We start from the raw sequence: 21,361 nt of genomic DNA on the forward strand, positions 1-21,361 counted from the left end.
CTTTAATCCAAGATATTAATTCTACTTTTCCATTTAACGGTTTAAAATTATTAAGGACTCCAACAGTTACAAATTATTAATCGTGTCTTTTCATCGCACCCATATCTTTCAAAAATCACACATCTTAATTTTTGCATCTTTTTGTTCTACCTCCATGTTTCAAAAATCACATCCATTAATTTTTACACCTTTTTATTTTACACCTTTTTGTTTATTATATATATATATATATAATAGCAAACCCACTTTTTTGTGTAAACATTAATCCAACGGATGATATTAGTTCTACTTTTCCATCTAACGGTTTAAAATTATTAAGGACTCCAACAGTTACAAATTATTAATCGTGTCTTTTCATCGCACCTCCATCTTTCAAAAATCACACCTCTTAATTTTTGCATCTTTTTGTTGTACCTCCATGTTTCAAAAATCACATCCATTAATTTTTACACCTTTTTATTTTACACCTCAATGTCTTACACCTTTTTGTTTATTATCTATATAAACTAATAATTAATGACTCCAACAGTTGCAAATTATTGATCGTGTTTTTTCATCGCACCCCCATCTTTCAAAAATCACACCTCTTAATTTTGCATCTCTTTGTTGTACCTCCATGTTTCAAAAATCACATCCACTAATTTTTACACCTTTTAATTTCACACCTCTATGTCTTACACATTTTTGTTTATTATATATATAAACTTTTCTAGACTACATAAACAAATTTTGAAAAGTTGTTTTCTGAGTATTTTCAAAACTTACAAGTTAATAAATAAAATCTAAATAATTGTTTTATTGAAGTGTTTTTTAACTAACAAGCATCAATCTCTAATTCAAGGTAATATTATATTTTCGTTGCGAATGACCTGTTAGTGTTTCTTCACCAAACCTGTTAATTTTTTTAGTTAGATTATTATTACTGTTAGATACGGTGGAACAACATATGAGTATTATTTTCTTTCAATTTATTAATCAATATGGTTCACTCATCTTCGTTAAAATTTGGATTGTTTTATTTATTGATTCATTCATCTAAATTTTGTTTGGTGTCGTTTTCCATTTAGACATACATCGATCATCTCTTCCAAGTATTAATCTAGGTAATTGATTGTGATTTCTATTTTTTCATAGATTTATATATTTATATATTGTAGCAAACTCACTTTTAGAGATCAATTTAAAAATAACGGATGAGATTGTTTTTATTATCTCCTCTAACCGTTTAGATTTGTTAATAATCTTAAAAATTGCAATATTTTGATCCAACAATTGTGTTTTTTCGTCGTGCTCCCAACTTTCAATGTTCAAATTTGTTAGTTTTCGCATATTTTTGTTTCACAGCTCTTTGTTTATATATATATATATATATATATATATATATATATATTTATAGACCTTGAAAAGATTTTTGTTCTTTGAATATTGTTTAACACCTCCAAGTTTAAAAATTATGAGTATTATTTTCTTTCAATTTATTAATCAACATTGATTCACTCATCTTTGTTAAAAAAATTTGATTATTTTATTTATTGATTCATTTATCTAACTTTTGTTTGGTGTCGTTTTCCATCTAACCCTTATTGATTATCTCTTCCAAGTATTAATTTAGGTAATTAATTAAGATTTTTCATAGATTTATCTTTTTAGTCAATTTGGTTGGTTGCAGTTGCAGCTATGAACTTTTTCTCCCTGATTCTTTTATTATTTTTTAGAAATTTTGATAAAATAATGATTTAATTGTTTTATGTGAATATCTTTCAAAATTGATTATCTGAGTATGATTCAGTAAACCTAGATTTATATATCATTAAAATTATTATCTTATTGTCGCTGAATCGATTTTTCATTTTTATATATACAATAAATATTTTATTTAACTAATTTGGTTGATTCATCTTAATCATTATTTATAACGTTTATATTATGCAGTTAAAGAATTACCATAAATTTTTCATTAGAAATGTAAAAAAAAACAATGTTAGTCATTTCAAGTTTTCACTTTGCCGTCCATAAAGCACGGGCAGACATCCTAGTATAAATAAATAGAAAGTGTTAGGGTTAAGGGATTAGTTTAATCGCTTTGGTCGCTCCAAGAGAGAAGAATATACAGAGAAAAAAAGGTTAGACGACAGTTGTTCCTTGCGGCTATGGCGGCGTTGAATATTTAAGACGGTGTCTCCGACGACTTTGACTACGAAAAATGGGCTCCAATCACCAAAACCAGACTCATGGAGGATGAAGTTTGGGAAGCCGCTCAAACCGGAGTCTCCCCAAATCCAACGAAGATCCCAGCCTTAGCGGCTATAGTGTAGAGGCGGAAGCTTAAAAGAAAAGAGATGAGCTCTGTTTTGGGGTTTGAAAAACAGAGTATCGTAAGATAGGGGAAACGAGATCGTGGTGTGTAAGGAACGAGGGTGGAGACGGAGATGCGGTGGAGACGATGGTGTAACGAGACGTAACCTGCGGGAGTCCTCCTCCCAGGGCTTAGACAAGCTCTTTTGGGGAATTTAAATTGCCTCTTTTTGGGGTTTTCTTATTCACTTCAAATCAATGATGTTGATACAATGACTTGAGACTCTATTTATAAGGCCAAAACGAAAAGATACGATCTAATCCTAACTCTAATGTGATAAACATGTGAGACTTATCACAAATAGAAGAAAAACCAAAACCCAAACGTAAATAATAAAAAGACTTGTGGAACACGCAACACAACACCGACTCATGTGTTCCACATTTGACAAACACCAAACGATGGACTGCATCAGGCTACAATTAAGTCCGTAGATCTCGCACTATGGAGAAACCGTGTTAACAAAGACAACAAAGCGCTGAGGATAATGCAATCATCTCTCCCTGATTCGGTTTTCAGGAAAACAATCACGGTCGCTTCGTCCAAGGAACTTTGGGATTTGCTCTACAAAGGTAACGGTACGGAAGAAGCTAAGATACGTAGGTTAGAGAAGCAGTTGGAAAATCTTGTGATGGATGAAGAAGAACATATGGATTTGTACTTGAAGAGAGTTACGAAAATCATTGAAGGGTTTTACATTCGGGGAAAAGAACCCTTCAATGACGATGATAAGCTTGTCACCAAGCTGATAGCTTCGCTGCCAGAGCAATACGAGGATTGTATTCCTCTGTTGGAGGAGTTCATGACTCTGCCTGATTTGACTTCTCGCGATCTTCTCCATGTTTTTGAAAAGTATGGTGATGATCCTAGAACTATGCCTGAGGAGATAAAGAAATTCATTGACTTTCTTAGAAAAGCCTGGGCTGAGCGGATGTGGTGTGACATGTGCCAGAGCGACAATCATAACGAAGAAGACTGTTATTACAAACCTAAGGTAGTGAACGTGAACAGTGGAGCCACTCAACATAGAGGGCAAGTTTGCAGTGCCGCAACACAACAACATTCTCAGATGCATCAAAAGAAGATCCAAAAACCCGAGCATCTAATGTTAGCGGTACCTGTTGCTGGTTTGACATATGATATGAATATGTGGTTGGTACACACCGCTACCACGAATCACATGACTCCATATGAGAAGTTTTTCACGACTTTGGACCGATCGTACAGAGCTAGGGTTGGACTGGTGGACGGGAGTGTGATCATGACACAAGGGAAAGCAGATGTCATGTTTATGACCAAGGGAGTGAAGAAGAGGATCAGGAATGTGCTTTTTGTTCCCGGGATCAACAAAAACGTGTTGAGTGTTAGTCAGATGACTGCTGACGAAGGCGGTTCAGTAATGATGGATGGAGTTAAATGCATTATTAAGAATGAAGGTGGCAAAGTATTTGGAGAAGATTGGGTGGATGAGAGGAGAGGATATGTTATGCGTTTGCAGGTGATTAAAGAAGGTATTAGGCATTAGACGTATCAGTCTTTTATGTGGTCGATTCTGTTTTCAAGTTTCTTTGTCTAAGAAGAATAAGAAAGCTAAATAACATTCAGCTGCTGCTGTAGTATGAATTAGTCTAGTCAGGTTTGGTTATTAATCTAGTTTGTTGGGAAACTATATTGTATCACAATGCATTGCTTTTGTCAAAGTATTGGTAATGGTGAAAGTAACGATTCTAGTAGAAAGATCAAAGGGCTTTTAGTAGATCGATCAATATACGATTACAGACCAAATCTTAATTGAGAAAATTTACCGAAATTGAAAGGGAGAGAGAGAGAGATAGACATGAAGGTGGATTTGTTGAATCAGTAATGGCAGATCTTGGCGGTAGGCATTGTGACACAAACTTCGGCGTATTTCTTCTTGGCCGCCTCTGTCCCTCGCTTGGGCTCTTCCTCTTCCGCCATGGCTACCTTAGCCAAAGAACAAACCGCAGCAGCTGCAGCCGTGAACATGAGGTCCCTCCTCATTGTGGTGCTGCTCTGTTCCTTCTGGGACTTGACTTCTAAGCTGGGTGTGTTGTCGCTTGTGGAGGCTCTGACTACCGAGAGCTTTCGTCCGCTGGTGGCTGAGGGAAGCTTGGCGACGGCAGGGAGGAAGGTAGCGGTCATGGTCATGGATGCCATTGCTTGATAGTCTGCGATTGATCTCTCTTTCTCTCTTTCTCGGTTGGCTCTCGGTGAAATGGTTTGTGAGGTGGTGATGGGGAATGTGTTTAAGAGGTTGGGTAATTTGAGTTTGTGGAATTGGTGGAGAAATGATATCCATTTCCTTATCCAAATATGATTTTCGTGCAAATGGGTTGTTGCCACGTGTCATGTTCTATCTTTTGTTTAAGAAGAAGCATGAGAGAGGTTTGGTTCTCGCATAAAAAAAAAAAAAAAAAGTGTTGTGCAGGTCCACATGTAGGTCCATCCTTGATATAATCGAAGACTTTTTTTTTTTTTTGGGTCAAAATCGAAGACTACACTTAATTAAATCTTTCATAAACGCTTTTGCAATGTGTTCGTTTTAGATCTTAAAACTTGCCCAACTTAAAAGAAAGAAAAAAAAAGAAGAGATTGTTTAGGGGAACTAGAGAAATGGCAAAACCAATCTTGGATCTCCCCGACCCCCCCCCCCCCCCCCCCCCCCCCCCCCCCCTACTTATGCATTGATTCTTAAAAATATATTTAGTTATATTCAAAGAGTTTAGAATCTGAGTTTATTGACCAGATTACAACAAGACTTAACACGAGTATATGACGTTGTAAACATGTAATTTGAGCATATATTAGTAAGCACATTTGATGTTATACCCAAATTTATGTTGCAAACACTGATGAACCTTTTATCTAACCTAGTACATATAAGCAACTAAGAAATATATTTGTCCAAATTACGCTAAGTGGGTGTTACAATTTGGTAAGAGATTTTTAAGTAATTAAATAGAGATTAAATTTAATGAGATGATTATTTGAAATTATAACACTGGCTGGTTAAAGCCCCACAGCCTTGGTCTAACGCCGGTTTATTTGTTCTTCTTCTTCGATTAACCTTCTAACACTGCAAATCTACTTCCCCATTCCTTCTTTGAATTCGTTTCTAAACACATTAGAAGGTCACGACGATCTCAAAGTACATTGTCTTCGGAGGAATCGAATCAAAGAGATTTATAGACAAACCTAATATCTCCCTCCCAGTTCCGTTGTAATTCTCTCATCTCTTACTAAAACTTTATTTTAGGTTAGTTCGATTCTCAATCGTTTAGTTTCTTTTCTTTTCTCTCTCGCGTCGAGGTATACGAAACCCTAATTTCGAGGGGCCTGTGTTCACCCACTCAACTCGATTTGCACACCTCCTCTGAGACCCAACATGAACGCTCCGATCATAGGTGAGCTCTATTCTTCCTTTTTTTCCAATCTTCTTCATCTCTAGTATCTAAATTACTTTTTTTTTTCTCTGGGTCTCTCTCTCTCTGTGTGTAAGATCCATTGCAAGGAGATTTCCCGGAGGTGATTGAAGAATATTTGGAACATGGCGTCATTAAATGTGTTGCCTTTAATCACCGCGGCTCTCTTCTCGCTGGTAATCCAAATTTACTTCCCAATTCATATCCTCTTGTTTCGTTCGTTATCTATCAATTTGGGGGTACACACATTGATGGGTATATCTTGCATTTGTTTTATTTGTTAGCCGGATGTGCGGATGGGGGATGTGTAATCTTTGATTTCGAAACTAGAGGCATTGCAAAGGAGATTCGTGATATTGACTGCTCTGCTGCTATCACAAGTGTCTCCTGGTCAAAGTATGGTCACCGCTTGCTTGTTTCAGCTGCAGACAAGTCATTAACTCTTTGGGATGTCTCAACTGGTGAGAAGATTGCTCGTACCATTCTTCAGCAGACTCCGTTGCAGGCTCGCTTAAACCCTGGCTTGACTTCTCCTTCTCTCTGTCTTGCCTGCCCTCTCTCATCTGCTCCTATGATTGTTGACTTTGATATTGATTGCACCACTTTGCTTCCGGTTGCTGTCCCTGAGATGCCTGATGTGTTAGCTCCTCCGCAACGCAGTAAATGTCCTGAATCGAATCCTCCTTTCTCTCCAGCTGCAGCGTGCTTTAACAAGTGTGGGGATCTTGTTTATATTGGGAATTCCAAAGGAGAGATACTTGTCATTGATTACAAGAGTGTTCGTGTTCTTGCTTTGGTTCCTGTGTCTGGTGCGGCACCAGTGAAGAACATAGTGTTTAGCAGGAATGGGCAGTATCTTCTCACGAATTCTCACGATCGTACTATTAGGATTTATGAAAATCTTCTCCCCGCAAAGAATGTGCTTAAATCGCTTGAGGATTTGGGAAAGAACATTGATGGGATTGATGATGGTGTTGAGAAACTGAAGACTGTTGGATCAAAATGTTTAACACTCTTCAGGGAATTTCAAGACTCTGTTACAAAAATGCATTGGAAAGCACCTTGTTTCAGTGGTGATGGTGAGTGGGTAGTTGGGGGTTCTGCGTGCAAAGGGGAACATAAGATCTACATATGGGATCGAGCGGGGCATCTTGTTAAAATATTAGAAGGTCCAAAAGAAGCGCTGATTGATCTAGCTTGGCATCCTGTTCATCCCATAATCGTCTCTGTTTCCTTGGCTGGTCTAGTATATATTTGGGCAAAAGATTACACTGAGAATTGGAGTGCGTTTGCTCCTGATTTCAAGGAGCTTGAGGAGAATGAAGAGTATGTGGAACGCGAAGATGAATTTGATTTGATACCTGAAACAGAAAAGGTGAGAGAAATGGAATAGGTAACTTTTAATCACTATCTTTTTGTCACATGTTTTTTTCTGAAACTCTGAATGGTTGTATGCGTGTAGGTGAAAGTATTAGATGTTAATGAAGATGAAGAAGTTGACATAGAGACAGTGGAAAAGGATGCTTTCAGCGATTCAGATATGTCAGTGGAGGAACTTCGCTACCTTCCAGCTGAACCGATCCCAGATACAAATGACCAGCAAGACAATTTGGTTGAAAGCATTAAGTTAGTTGAAGGTCAGATATCTGCATCTCCTGCTTCTGAAGAGGCTGTTCAGAATGGACATGGGGCAGACCATGTATTAAGTCCACAAGGAGGTAAGAAAGATTAACAGCATCATATGAAAAAACACAGTTTATGTATCCTTGTACACGTGAGATTATAAGTGCAAAAAGTATGAATTCTGCTGAATAGAGGTCTGATTTGTAGATTTGTATTGTGGATGTATGATGTGTTATACCACAGATAATAGATGCTGACTTTACTAATGCATGGCTCTATCTTTGCAGAAGAATTGGGTGATACACGAGGAAAGAGAAAAAGGAAACCATCAGAGAAAGCCATGGAGCTGCAGGCAGAGAAGGCAAAACCATCGAAAGGGTCAGGCAGAACAGTAAGAGCAAAATCCAGAGCAGGCATTGATCAAGAAATTGATGACAGTGTAAATGATGCGGATGATGATGATGATGATGCATCTTATTACTGAAGTAGGTTTACTAATCTTTATGTTGCAAAAGAAAAACAAGCTAGGACATGGAAAGATATTTGTTTGAATGATTTAGTTGCAGGCAATGATGTGCGCTTCTACCACGTCACATCTCTATATTGAATCAAGTTTGGGATATGCACAATAGGAAGTTATGTTGCAAGTAGTTAAAGTTACACGTTAAGTAGTTATAAAGAGACAGCCTTTGAGCATTTTGGAAACGAGGCCACTGGACACATAATTATGAAGATATATCTTTTATTCGTCAACTTTGAATGATCATCACATCAACAGAATTATGGGTCATTAGCAGCTACGTTATTACACATTTCCTTTACACAACAATGGATACAGACCACATTCTCTCACACAACCCATCACTTTCCTTTTCACCTTTATCTATATGCATACAGATAAACAGATACTATATATAGATAGACGTTGAGACAATATATGGTTAAGAATGAAAGAGAGAAAAGCTGGAGGTGTCTGTTTCTAAGTGTCCTGAGGTCCGTCAGCAGATTGAGTCTTTCTTAGGTTCCAGTGAAGACCATCGTGGATGCTGCGTAAGAAGTCGTTGGTGGATTCAACTTGGCAAGCAGTTGAGACGGGCCATGGTGCCATGCTACACACAAGTGCATCCCCTGCTTCAAGCTGTTTCCGGTCTTTTCCATCAAACGAGACCCAAGCGGAGCTTCTGCTGTTGAATGGCACTTGCACTCTCACTGTCACGTGTTCCGGTAATATCAGTGGGCGGAATGATAGAGAATGCGGACAGATAGGCGTGAATAAGATTCCAGGAACCTGCAAAACATTAAGTTAGAATATAATCCACTATCTGTTTTTGATACCTTAGACCAAAGCTATAGTACAGTCTATCAAGTTCTTGAATGGCACATGAATCTGGGGCTTTTAACATTTTTTGCATTGTTACTAAAATCTGAACCGGGTGAATTAAAGAGCTTGTTGTTACGGATATGAAGATCATTATGGACTATTTATTACCTGTGGATGGACCATTGAACCTCCAGCTGCAAGTGAATACGCAGTGCTACCAGATGTTGTAGACAATATTAGTCCATCGCCTTGCACACATGTAACAAATGAGTTGTCGCAGTAACATTCAAGGTTTGTGAGGTAAGAAGATATTCCACGGTCGATGGTGACTTCATTGAGAACAAGGATAGTCTCCTCTGTTTCATATTCATGTCGTGCTTTATCTCTGATGATGTGACACTGCAACCTGTGTCGTAGTGTTATACTGATTGGACCTTTCAGAATCGCTTCAAGGCATTCTCGGTATTGTTCGCTGTCTGGTTTGGAGTTAAGAAAAAGTTTCTGTAACAAATAATGTTTAATGTAGCTTAACTAAACAGATAACGAAACGATGAAGGATACGGAACGGAGTCATGAATCCAAGAGATCCCATGGAAAATGGAACAATTGGAGGCACTGGCCCTTTAAACATTGATGCTGCCTGAAACAATGTAAAACAATCCACGTTAAATTGTGTATTTGTGGTATAATACAAGTGTTATAACCTTGCGTAGTAGAACCAAGACTGACTTACCCATAGTACTGTGCCATCCCCACCAAGAGTTATAAGAAGGTCAACCTTTGTGTGCAGAAGTGAAATTTCCTTGTCTGCATAACAAATCATCAATTGGTAATGTAAGTGATTACAAAGGCCTAAACATTCAATGTTGTCTAAGCTGGTCTGTGCTCCATAGATTTTTCTTATAGGCATCAATGGCGGAGAACAATCTGAAAAGTGAAAACAATGTATCGTATCTCACCATCTTCCCAAGTTTGTACGAAGTTGAAGGAACTTGATTCTGATAAGAGTTCTGCTTTTACTCGTGGTTCCACATAAATATTTAGTCCTTTTTGCGCTCTCAACCATCTGAAGTGGAGATAAATCAATATCTAGTTAATTCGTCTGAACCAAGACTCTACCTTTCAAATGTACACATAAACACTATTTCTGCAGACATAGGCTAGTTTGGAGACAATAACTAAAAAGTGTGAAGCAGCAACGTAGACATTCAGAGAGAGAGTTACAGAAACTAATCCTATGGGTAGCATGCATAATCTTAGAGTGTAACCGATACAAAGAGAATTGAAAATTCATTCTAGCAGTGAGAGTTAAATATAAGAAACTGCAAAATTATCAATACTGACCTGACCATATCCACAGAGAGAACTCGCACAGAAGTTGAATTGGGTTTAGTAATTATAAGCACAGTCTGTGGATCAGACTCCCATGTCAGTGAAATCTGACATTATAAGCTGTTGGGTTTAGTTGTAAATTCAGAGATTGGAAGCAAAAGGAATACTAAGCTGAAACAATGTTCCTACCTGTTTACTACTGCGCTCTGCTGTACTGATATTCCCTCTCTCAAACGAAACAATTTCTTTTTTGTGTTGATCATTAGCCATCCCCTTACATCCCCATGAAAGTTTAAATGATGCCTGCAACCAATTATAAAGATTATTTTTTTCAATATAGAATAGAGTTTTCTTCCTTCCTTATTGTTGTAGTCTAATCATTTCATGCAATATCGTTGCCAGTTTTTGAATGTCAAAATAATTGGGAGACAGAAAATGCGAAGATACATAACAACTCTGACGGACCAATATTCATCTACATTTGATACTAGAATGTGCAATTCCAACAACGGCTAATGCAAGATTCATTAAGAAGTACATGAACTTCAGACACATGTTTAGCAGCATATGTAAATGAGAGCATCCAGTAGACACTGATTCAAGAATGCATTAGGATTGATATTATAAGTAAACTTTGCCTGCTTATGCTTACTGACTTGCATAGCCAAAGGTAAAAGCAAGGCTCGCAACAGTTAACAAAATATTACCTTCCTCTTCAGTTTGTTATTATAGCTGTTAAATCCACCATCTTGGAGCACTTCATGAGAGCAAATACGCTCCGTGCCATTAGAACTGTTTTCCTGCGCATGAAGCCGCGGAGACTTTACTACGTGCTCCATCCTTGGACTTTTAGATTCATTGGCAAGCACTCCATTTGAAAGTTCTGTAAAACAAGCCAGCAATTCTAGTTATTCAAAAATACTTCAAACCAATAGCACCATTCAAATCAAAACTATAAGAACTAATTGGTGAAGTCAACCGAATGGAGAAGACATATCAAAACAACCCTTTTAAGTTAGTAGAGAACCTTTATGCTGCAACTCTACATTCTTCGACCTCTCTAGCTCGTATCTACGCTTCCATTCAGCAGCCTCGGCTTGAGCCAACGCCTTTCCTTCAGCAGCTCCCCTTAGTGCCTTTGCAACAGCTACAAACAAATATGCAAGAACCTCAAAGTTAAGTCCCAAAATGAAAAAGAAAAAAAGCATAATACAGCTTATGTTTCATATTATCTATCCAAAGCTTAGACTTACTTCTCAAAGCCTCAGAAAACTCAATGAGATGGTCGTCGGTTGCCTGCATAGGAGACTGTTGAATAAGTAGCTCCTGAACAGCTTTCTCTGATAGAGCAATCGAATCACTGAATCCATTCACTGGGTTCGGGCACAAACTCTTGGCATCTCCATTTCCAGAAGAATCCTGCCAAAAATATAAATAAAGTCAAGACCTTTAGATTCAAAGAAAAAGAAAAAACACAAGCTTTATAGAATATAAAACAGGAACCAGAAATATCGAATCCTGTCTAGAACAGTTTCATCACTACCAACTCAACAAAGAGTATCTCACATTCTCAATTTCGAATCAACCACTGCGCATGATCATAAATCCAAAAAAGAAACCTTTTTTTTTTTCACCAGCTCAACAAATTTGCCCAAATTGAAGAAGAAGAAGAAGCAGACAGATTTAAGAAAGACGCATAAAAGAAGCTAATTCGTAATGAAATGAGTAAAACAGAATCAGAAAGGAGAAAAGGAGAGAGTGAGAGAGAGAGAGAGAGAGATTGAAGTACATACAGTGTTATTGAGCTTGTAGGTCGACGACATTGAATCCTGTGATTATCGAAGACGATAGAGAGGGAGGGAGAGAGAGATCAAAGTGGGTCACACGAAGAAGAAGAAGAAGAAGAAGAAGAAGAAGCTTTGGTGGCGGTGTTATGTAATAATAATCTCATTCTCCCATCTCCAAGACGGCAGATTTATAATTTATATATAAATAGAAGAAGAGGAGGAAATCGGAGCCGTACGCGTCCAAGCTTTTTGGTGAAAGAAAACAGTGAAATTGCTTTGAAGTTAACGAGGCAACGCACCGGATCACATCTTTGACTCCCACATCAAGTCTTCTTTGATTCGATTGATTCAGTGATCAATACAATCGAATCACATTAAAAATTAACTTTTTTTTTTCTTTTTTGTCAACAAAAATTAACTTATTTAAGACACATTAAAAAATATATATATATATATAATATTATTATACTCCTATATATATATAAAAAAAATCATTGTATTGATCACTTTTTTTTTTATGTTGAAAAAACATCAGATTCCCTTTTTGCTTTTTAGTTATGGAAGTCTATGTTGATTATTTATTAAATTTAAATAAATAAATAATATTTGATTAAATTATCATTTACGTGTATTTGTTAAAATGTTTACTTGAAAATAAAAACATATTTCTTGTAGATATAAAAACCTATTGAATATATAATTTCCGTAGTTTATATATCTTTAAATTATTAAAAACTATCTAAAATATTAGGAAAAGTTCTAAAGTTTCCCAAAATTTTCTAGAACATTTAAAATTATTTCAAATAGCGAATTCTGAATTTGACATTTTCTAAACTAATGAGATGTAGAGTAGTTTTTAGGTACCTACCTATAAACTATATGATATAGACGTGTAACCTAAATTTGTTTTGTAGTTTTATATATATACTATTGTGTATACTATATATCGAATAACATTCATTTTAAATACTTGTTTAATAACTATCGTTTGATGTCCAAAACGGACACTCGAATGATTTATTAAAGCATTCATATGTTTTTAGATTTATTTAAAGCACAACTAAACTATAAATATCTAATTAATGGAACACAAACTTAGTGACATAAAGTAGTATGAGGTTTTTAACGGTGTACAAAAGAATGATACAAAATGGTTGAAAGTATTTTTTTAATATTATAATTTTTACATACATTTATTATAATTAATAATAAATGTGATATAGTTTGTACCGTAGCAATATGAAAATACTAATTAGAACTAGATATTTGTTTTCCGATTCAAGTAGTTGTATAATTTTTGGAAAATTCAATGTGATGAACCAATCATTACACATGATCAAATAAAATAGTACTGGCCGAATGAAGATAATGTTTTAAAATTTATAGTATTAAGTTTCTTGATCTAGAGGGGAAACATAGATCAACAAGGCAACACGCTAACATGATCTGCAAAAATATACTATTAGAAGTTCGCAAGGTTTGAACGACACCTATTAATTAAAATGTAAGTAATTAAATATCTTAGTTCTTAAACCAACCATTACACCAATGACATCGCACAAATCTATAGTTTTCATTTTCAAAGATCTTTTTCTATTAATTCAAAATTAAAAGGTCCTTTCCTAACCAAGTTTTATACAAACGCTATGATATTAATTGGTTAACTCATTGTCAAGAAAGAATTAACACGGCTATAGTTTTTGTTTCAATAATCTAGACTATATAGTCTGTCTAGCTATAATCTAAAATGTCTATAGATCTGTTATTTGTTTTTGTTTGTACTTTGTAGTTTAAAGGTTGACTTAATTTTCAAGAATTTTCGATATCGATACATGACACTTTTTATAGAATAAAAGCAAATGAGTATAGATATCTAATCACATCTTGTTTGATGATTAGTTGATTACTAGTACTACTTAACTTACAGTTGTTACATCATTAGTTACTTCAGCAATTACAGATAGAATAATAAGTGGAGCCCCAAACAACGCGTGGCTGCTTTTGAGGACTTTTGAACATTGAGGTTAGGTCTTCAATCTCGCATGGTGTGCGGTCGTGGGGTTTCTAATTTCGTAATTTGGTTCCACTAGTAGCTAGCTAAGTTGCACGTTTCGATTGCGTCAAGATCACAACACGTGGTACATTTGTAAACCATACCTCTGATGAACGCTTCAGATCTAATTTTGTTAAACGAATGGACGGTGATTAGCAAATTCCGTTTTTGGAATATGACGACAATTTTTTCTGTTTCATGGAAATATTCAACCTAATTGACTTTATATTCCTTTTCTCAACGACTAAAAAAAGTCTTACTATTAAACTTTGAATTTGACAAAAGCAGCATGGATATTGCAACATTTTCCAATATCAATGAGAAAAAGTTTACTTATTAATTACACTTTAGCGAATTTACTTACTACTGAATTAATACGTGTAATACATATTTTTATTTCTTTTTATTGCATGTGAATACCTTTTCGTGCGTACTTTTTGCAAGCCTATTCAATGACGATTGTTCTTCAATGACTACTTACTACTATCGACTTTAATTTGGTCACACTCAGAAAATTTTGTCTATTCCTAATATTCGGAAAAGTGTTAAGACAGAAGTCAGCAAAATATCCCTTTTGACGAACTTTTTTTTTTTTTGTTCAACTACCTCTTGACGAATTTTTTTGTTATTTTTGTATTGTTTCAAATATTAAAAGGTCATACGACTTCTTCTTAGGAGTTTTGAGTCAATTTTTTTTACTTACACACCGTATTTGGTATATAGGTAATCTCTAAATTAGTTTTCACATCAACAAATTAACTGCATAAGGGCATGCATAAGTGGAATATTCTCATAACTTTAGTCACGGATTAACATTTGATTATCCTAAACATGTATTATGCTCCACAAATGATATGTAGTTTACTTTGACCCCTTATGTTATATGGCAGAGTGCTTGTTTTTATCTTTGGCACGTTCTTTCTTTTGAGGGTCCATCCTAATTAGTCATATCTTTGTAGATACAATGTAAATATTTGGAGGGATATAAAATCTTAATCTCGAAATTAATTCTGCTTAGTACTTGGACATGTTTAATAGTGCTCTCAGTTCTTAATTCTTAATTCTTAATTCTTAATGCATTCTATGAGAATGATCCAACCAATTATTTTGGAAGGAATATTTTAATAGAGAGACCTATTCAAAGTCTTCGGGAGAGGTAGGTAAGTTTACGTTGACTGTGATATAATAAAAGACGCATCAGTTTACTTCTTAAAGATTTCACAAATTATTAGTAAACTATATATCTTGGAATGTTGTATTTTTATCTATATATAAATTAACTTTTCTCTCTCCTTCCTCCACATCATCATTCACCTAATCAATATTTTTTTTTGTTTTTACATTAAAAAATATTATTTTAAATAATCATTGATTGCTTATTTATTATTTATAATTAATAATATTTTAAAATAAATAAAAACAAATTAAATAAAATTAATTAAATTCTAAAATAGTATAAACAATCACAGAAATTTTTTTAGTAAATGATAAAAATAATAATATATAAAAATGAATTAAGTAAAATAAATGAAATTTTAAAATATGAAAATAATACTATGAATTTGTTAAATAATAGTGTTATTATTCAAATTATAACCAAAAAATGATCATATTCCAAAATTCATAATGAGTTAATGAGTTTTAGAATGAAAATAAAATTTTAATGCATGGTGGAGTAAAAAAACAATTTATGTAATTGTATTTATAAAAATCTAAACAGAAAAATAAAATTGAAGTGGAACATTAATTTCTAAGAAACATATACTACAAATATTTATTATTAAATTTCACTTATAAAAAATAAAAAATTAGAGAAATATCTTTAGTCAAGTGGTTACAACACCACTTCGACAACCAAACCCACCAGAGTTCGACTCCACTAAGTCGTGCTACCCTGCGTAGTAGAGATTGGTCTTGTCGATTCAATGATGACAAAAAAAATTAATTACTTAACTCAATTTAAAAGTTTTAATCTAAAACAAAAATATTGTAAGGGTCACAATTTTTTTTGGGAAAACTGTGAAAAATAATTTAGAAAAGATAATCTAAAAAACAAAATCAATGGTCAGAAAATATAGAAAAAAATGAACATCTTAAAAAAGCAATTCTAGTGTGACCATGTTTTTTAGTGAACGGATATTCATTGTCAGATTTAAAAGTTTCCCCATTTAGATATTCTTTCTTGACTTGGTCGAAATTCTATTATGGCAGATAATGCACTTGGACAACCCCATTGTAGCCACATACCACTAAAATTGTTCATCAAACTTTGTATATTTGCGTTTAATGTGGGATATCAATATGTTTAAATGGTCTCTATAATTAGGTCAACAATCGACATTCGACGTTAGAACTTTTAAAAAGATGTTTTCATGGGATATGATTATAGAATGAACTCTTCAAAGGATAAAATGTCAGAAGATTGCCGACAATATTGTTTACTTTTTGAGTGAGATTCTTAAGTCATTTTTTGTTATCACGTGATATATTGTTGATTTGTCAGAAAAACATTATTTCGACACTAGACAATATATGGCATATATATAGATTAGTAAAATAAGTACAGTCTTTATACAGATTAATCTTTTAATCTTGAAATAATTGTATTTATATTCAATGATTCTTATTGATAAAAAATTTGAATAAAATCTCACGCAAATAGATATAACAAATAAATATTATCTTCAACAATATATCACTTATTAAAGTAAGTTTAGTGTTTATATAGATTTATACTCAAAAGTTTGAATAATTATATTTGAGCTCAATACTTATATTGATTAAAAAATTAAATTGAAATCTCGCGCATGCGCGGATCTAAATTCTAGTTTGTTATATAATTTTCTTTTAAATTTACCTAATCTTTCTTTAGTCCATAACTCCATATACAATTCTACTTCAAAATTTGAGTGGCCTTATTTGATATTCGAAAAGTTGGCTGACCGTTATTAGAACGTGTTGGTGTAATAAGGTTTTCGTTTATAGTTCTTATCATGATATTGGTACCATATATAAAAATATATATTGAACTGGTATTACCGTAATCTATAAATTTGTGTGTTTTTTTTCTTTTACTTGTGCACCCCTACCTTTCTTGTGTTACATAAACAGAAGTTTCAATAATGGAACATTTCGGTAGGGTTTAGTAAACCAAACTTGGTTATTAGTTTGTTCTTTTATCCAACGATCGACATAGCTGAATAGCTGATTAATCATACAAAAGATCCATAACACATTAAAACTTAGACATTATATGTCTTTTAGTAGTGCATAGGAGAGTTGAGGCCTTCTTGAGAAGAAAGTGAGCGGAGAGGTTGGTGTCTCCTTGAAGACATTGACGACAGTGAAAGAGACAAAGAAGGCATTCTCTTGAAAGAAGGTCTCCTATCGAGATTCCTCATCGTTCTTTTCGCCTGAATTGCCTTTAAAGCTGGTCCTGCTCTCTCCTTCAGCTTTAGGACCACGAAGAAGAGAAGCCTGTAACACACAAGGATCGCTACAACCGCAGCTAAGTCCCACCACTTCGAATATGTCACCTTTACTCCAAATACTTTCTCTATCACTTCTTCTCCTGTCATTTTCGGATCACCAGGGAACAGAGGCTCGAAATCTAGCCCTAGGAAATCGTTCTTGTACCCTCCCTGAAACAATCCCAAATGTTCTTCTTATGTTAAAATACAATCAAAAGTTCAATCTTTTCTATAACCTAATAAACGTTTTCTTGTTCATTTCTTGACTGACCTGGATAGCCCAAGCACCGTAGCTTATGTAAGAAACTGGATAACGCCAAAAGACTTTGGGAAGATCAGGAAGAAGACGGAAGAATCCAGAAGTCATCATGATGATTCCCTTTTGCCAAACATAAAAAGAGAAGTCAGATTCAAGATCTTTCTAAGCATTTCTAATAGAAATGAAAACAGAGGTTGCTCTGCTCTTACAATGAGGCCAGCTCCAGTGATAAGACCCATCAAGAAGTTTGGAACAAGAGAAGCCACAACCATCATGAGACTCTCTATTACAGAAACTGAGAAGAAGATGTTGAGACAGAAGAAAGCATAATGCGAGAACCCTGGACGAAACTTCACCAAGTTGTAAGTAATAGTTCCCGTGATAACCGAAATCGCAACCAAGAACGGGAAAGAAGAGATGTAGTTCGAGAGGATGTAAACTGAAACGCCGTAGTATCCACTCAACCTCTCCTTAGAGAAAATCTGAAACAAGTCACAACGCAAGATCCCATTTTCATAGATCGATCAAAATCAAGATTTGTGAGATTTTAGCATAGGGTTTTATTAGTTAGTTACCTTCATTTCTTCGAGGAAAGAAGGGAAGCCTCCAATGGACATGAAGGTCATGAAACCGGTGATGAATCCACCACAAGAAACCCTGGCTAAGATTGACGTGTAGCTATAGCCAACATCGTAGAAGATGGTTCCTACGCTTATAGAAACAACTATGTAGCTTATTATTCGTGTCCAATAATAACCGATATCACGACACATGTTTATGAATGATCTTGCTGTTAATGTCCTTAGTTGTTTCCACCAGGTCGCTTCACTTCCTCTCCTTACTTCCATCTCGAGCCCTTCCTGCGAAGAAGAAAACACGTTATTGAATCCACAGACAGCCCGTGAGTTAAACTTTTTTTTTTTGAAAATGGAAAACAGTTTAGTTTACCTTTACCACTACACTAAAGACACTTTTCTAACCCGTGAGTTAAACTTGAAAAATGGAATTAAAAACTTACGATGTTAGATAGTTCTCGAATCCTAGACTTTGCGGATTTCGCATACTTTGAACGCTTGTAATTCTCAACAAGCCTTGCTTTGATCACAGATGTTGCTAGATTCATCAGAGGATCTGATGTAGCTGGTGTTTCCTGTAGTATAATAAGTATTGACCTTAGAAAAACTCTCGATCAAAAGATTGATTCTTTATCCAAACGAACATTGATAAGGGTTACTCCCACACCTGAATTCTCTGAGATCCTTTGAGTGTGGCTGTGACTGTATCAAAGTCAGAGTTTATACATCGCAGAAAATGATCGGAAGGATTCCTCTTTTTCGGGCAGGGGAAACCCGATTCTGCAAAGAACTTCATTCAAACAAGCAAAAACAAAACAGAGTTTAGTTACTATGAAGACAAGAAAATAAACAAAAGAAACTTTATAATTCTTGTAGTGCAAGGAAGCAAAAGAGTTTAGGGTTTACCTCAATAGCAGACTTGGCTTCACCAAAGTAGACAGACTCACCACTCGACAGCAAGAAAAGGTCATCAAACAGCGCGAAAACCTCGCTGCTAGGCTGATGAACCGAGGATATTACGGTTCTGCCATCGCGTGCGATATTCCTAAGCGTCTGGATCACGAAAAACGCAGAAGCGCTGTCCAAACCGCTCGTAGGTTCGTCGAGAAAAAGGATCTGAGGACGAGTGAGGATCTCCAAAGCGATGCTGACACGTTTCCTCTCACCGCCACTAACTCCTCTCGCGTGCCAGTTTCCAATGGCTCTGTCTGAACAGTCTTGAAGACCAAGCTCCATGATTGTGCCTTCCACAATGTCACTCACTTCCTCTTTAGACATATCACTTGGAAGTCTCAAGTGAGCTGAGTATGTTATTGTCTCCCTCACTGTTAGTGTCCCCAACAATGTGTCCTCTTGTGTCACATATGCCTGTATACATAATCACAAAATCCATACACTTCAAGAGCAATAATACACCTCGTTGCTGCATTTAAATCAAGTGAAAATATATCTAAAATTGATATAAATATCATAGGAAGCTTGGTTTATATTAATGTTGAAGGTAATGTTTTATAGTTATACATTTATGGGCAATAAATATATACATTTTTAATGGGCCTATGTTATCATAAATTTATAAGAAAATACTGTAATACATCTTTGACCTTTGGCCTTTGCACCACTATATACTGTACTTAGGTAGGAGGCTGGGAGCTGTCTAATTGTTGCCATAAATGAAAAATTGATAACGTTTCGCGATCACAAGCCACAGGGACATTTCCCACTTCCTAGTGAACTAACAAATTAGCTGCATGTTATGAAATTGTGGGATGAAAGATTAACGAGGAAACTTACAACGAGACCGTAGTCTAATCTAGTTTTCTTGCCGTTCAATAGAAGATTACCGGTCATGACCACGTTTCTTGCAAGTCTACCTGTGGATAGATAATTCGGGAAATTTTAATTTTAATTAATTAATCGATTATAATTTCTATCTATGAGAAGACAATAACAGAACAGTAGTATAAATATGCTTTCTTTTTGTATTGGGATGTGGAAATGGAGATGAATATCTGAAAGGTAGGGCAGCTTCAGTAATCAATTTTGCATTTATGAGTTAAACTTTATGCAGTACTTTTTCTGCCGTTCCTTGCATGCAACCGCAGTTACAAGTTTATCGACATTCAATAAACAGCTTTCGAGCTATATATCATATGGTGATCATAAGTTCATAACAACTAGAAAGAGAGAAAAGAAAAAAAAAACCAAAAAAGGCTTATAACTTTTTCTTTCTTTATTAAAGGGCTTATTATATGTTATAACTTTAATTAGCAGAGTTATGACCATCTATTATGATGTGATACCTTTGGGTAAACATAATATAATGAATTAATACAAATATATGAATTCACAAAATCGTAGAATTTTGGTGTTTTCGGACGTCGAAGGTATGCATCACAGATTACGACTAATATTAAGAATAAATCATTATTATTCAATTAAAAATATAGTAGTTAACACTTAACACCAAATTTTTTAAAGAAGATAGATATGTCATGTGTGGACAGTGGACTGTGGTATGCTTATGCATGCAGCAATTGAATCGTAAGAAAGAACGAACCTGCAAGAGAGTCAAGAAGAGTGGACTTTCCGGATCCGGAAGGACCCATTATAGCCATGATACGACCCGGTTCTGCGTGCCCGTTTAGCCTTTGGAGCAACCTTCGGGTAGGACCATCACTGAAGTTAGGTATCACCACCGTCAAGTCTTCCCACGCCAAATATGCTCCACGGCTCATCTCTGCCTTTGACGGCAGCTGCCTCCGGCCAGTACTACACGAGCCCTCCAGTTCCATAATTTTTTTTCTCTCTCTCTAAGTAGGAGTAGCTACAACAATTCTATAGAGAGAAAGAGATATTCTACTGTTTTGTTTATTTCTTTTTTTTGTTGTTGGTGGGAGAGCGAAAAGTAACAAGGAACAGAACACACAAAACGTTGAAAGATAATTTATAAGCTTTTGCAATCACCAAACAACTAAATTCATTTAATGGATCGTCTTTAATATGGCTACATTTTATATGGCGCATGCATGTATATCTATATATTTTTTTTTGGGGGGGGGGGGGGGGACGGAGGGTCAAATGTCAATGCATGTATATCTTAATTATAGATCTACGTACGCATACGATGAATTATTAGTAT

The 21,361-nt window shown here is 35.2% G+C and overlaps 5 protein-coding genes across 6 annotated transcripts; 2 read left to right on the plus strand and 3 right to left on the minus strand.

Annotated features, from left to right (window-relative positions):
• The first annotated feature begins 2,843 nt into the window (after positions 1–2,843).
• LOC104706018 (uncharacterized) lies at positions 2,844–4,594 on the plus strand. Its single transcript, XM_087455738.1, has one exon. The coding sequence runs from the start codon at positions 2,844–2,846 to the stop codon at positions 3,879–3,881; it is 1,038 nt and encodes a 345-aa protein (XP_087311864.1). The 3' UTR covers positions 3,882–4,594.
• On the minus strand, positions 4,085–4,534 carry LOC104786011 (photosystem II 5 kDa protein, chloroplastic). The gene has a single exon (XM_010511318.2). It carries the CDS (start codon positions 4,532–4,534, stop codon positions 4,214–4,216), a length of 321 nt encoding a protein of 106 aa, XP_010509620.2. The 3' UTR covers positions 4,085–4,213.
• Positions 4,595–5,353: 759 nt separating the features above from the next.
• Positions 5,354–8,010, plus strand: LOC104786021 (protein RBL-like). 2 transcript variants are annotated; one of them, XM_087455745.1, is made up of 6 exons: positions 5,359–5,597; positions 5,687–5,781; positions 5,877–5,975; positions 6,084–7,174; positions 7,262–7,517; positions 7,710–8,010. In XM_087455745.1, the coding sequence occupies exons 2-6, from the start codon at positions 5,763–5,765 to the stop codon at positions 7,904–7,906; spliced, it is 1,662 nt and encodes a 553-aa protein (XP_087311871.1). In that variant the 5' UTR covers positions 5,359–5,597; positions 5,687–5,762; the 3' UTR covers positions 7,907–8,010. The 2 variants fall into 2 exon arrangements, with proteins under 2 accessions (XP_010509632.2, XP_087311871.1); XM_010511330.3 differs by having other exon boundaries at positions 5,354–5,781.
• Positions 8,011–8,147: 137 nt separating this feature from the next.
• On the minus strand, positions 8,148–12,312 carry LOC104786036 (NAD(H) kinase 1). The gene is made up of 11 exons (XM_010511349.2): positions 11,869–12,312; positions 11,329–11,494; positions 11,103–11,222; positions 10,783–10,958; positions 10,265–10,378; positions 10,088–10,182; positions 9,703–9,809; positions 9,477–9,550; positions 9,305–9,383; positions 8,912–9,219; positions 8,148–8,710 (listed from the first exon to the last, which is right to left on the minus strand). Exons 1-11 carry the CDS (start codon positions 11,896–11,898, stop codon positions 8,402–8,404), a joined length of 1,578 nt encoding a protein of 525 aa, XP_010509651.2. The 5' UTR covers positions 11,899–12,312; the 3' UTR covers positions 8,148–8,401.
• A 4,744-nt stretch (positions 12,313–17,056) lies between these two features.
• On the minus strand, positions 17,057–21,230 carry LOC104786043 (ABC transporter G family member 15-like). Its single transcript, XM_010511362.3, has 9 exons — positions 20,780–21,230; positions 20,014–20,093; positions 19,126–19,587; positions 18,887–19,009; positions 18,663–18,794; positions 18,220–18,504; positions 17,854–18,126; positions 17,657–17,764; positions 17,057–17,556 (listed from the first exon to the last, which is right to left on the minus strand). Exons 1-9 carry the CDS (start codon positions 21,012–21,014, stop codon positions 17,176–17,178), a joined length of 2,079 nt encoding a protein of 692 aa, XP_010509664.1. The 5' UTR covers positions 21,015–21,230; the 3' UTR covers positions 17,057–17,175.
• Positions 21,231–21,361: the final 131 nt, after the last annotated feature.

This window comes from Camelina sativa, chromosome 1, assembly GCF_030686135.1.
Source record: "Camelina sativa cultivar CO46 ecotype springtype chromosome 1, ASM3068613v1".
In the NCBI taxonomy this organism is placed as follows: Eukaryota; Viridiplantae; Streptophyta; class Magnoliopsida; order Brassicales; family Brassicaceae; genus Camelina; species Camelina sativa.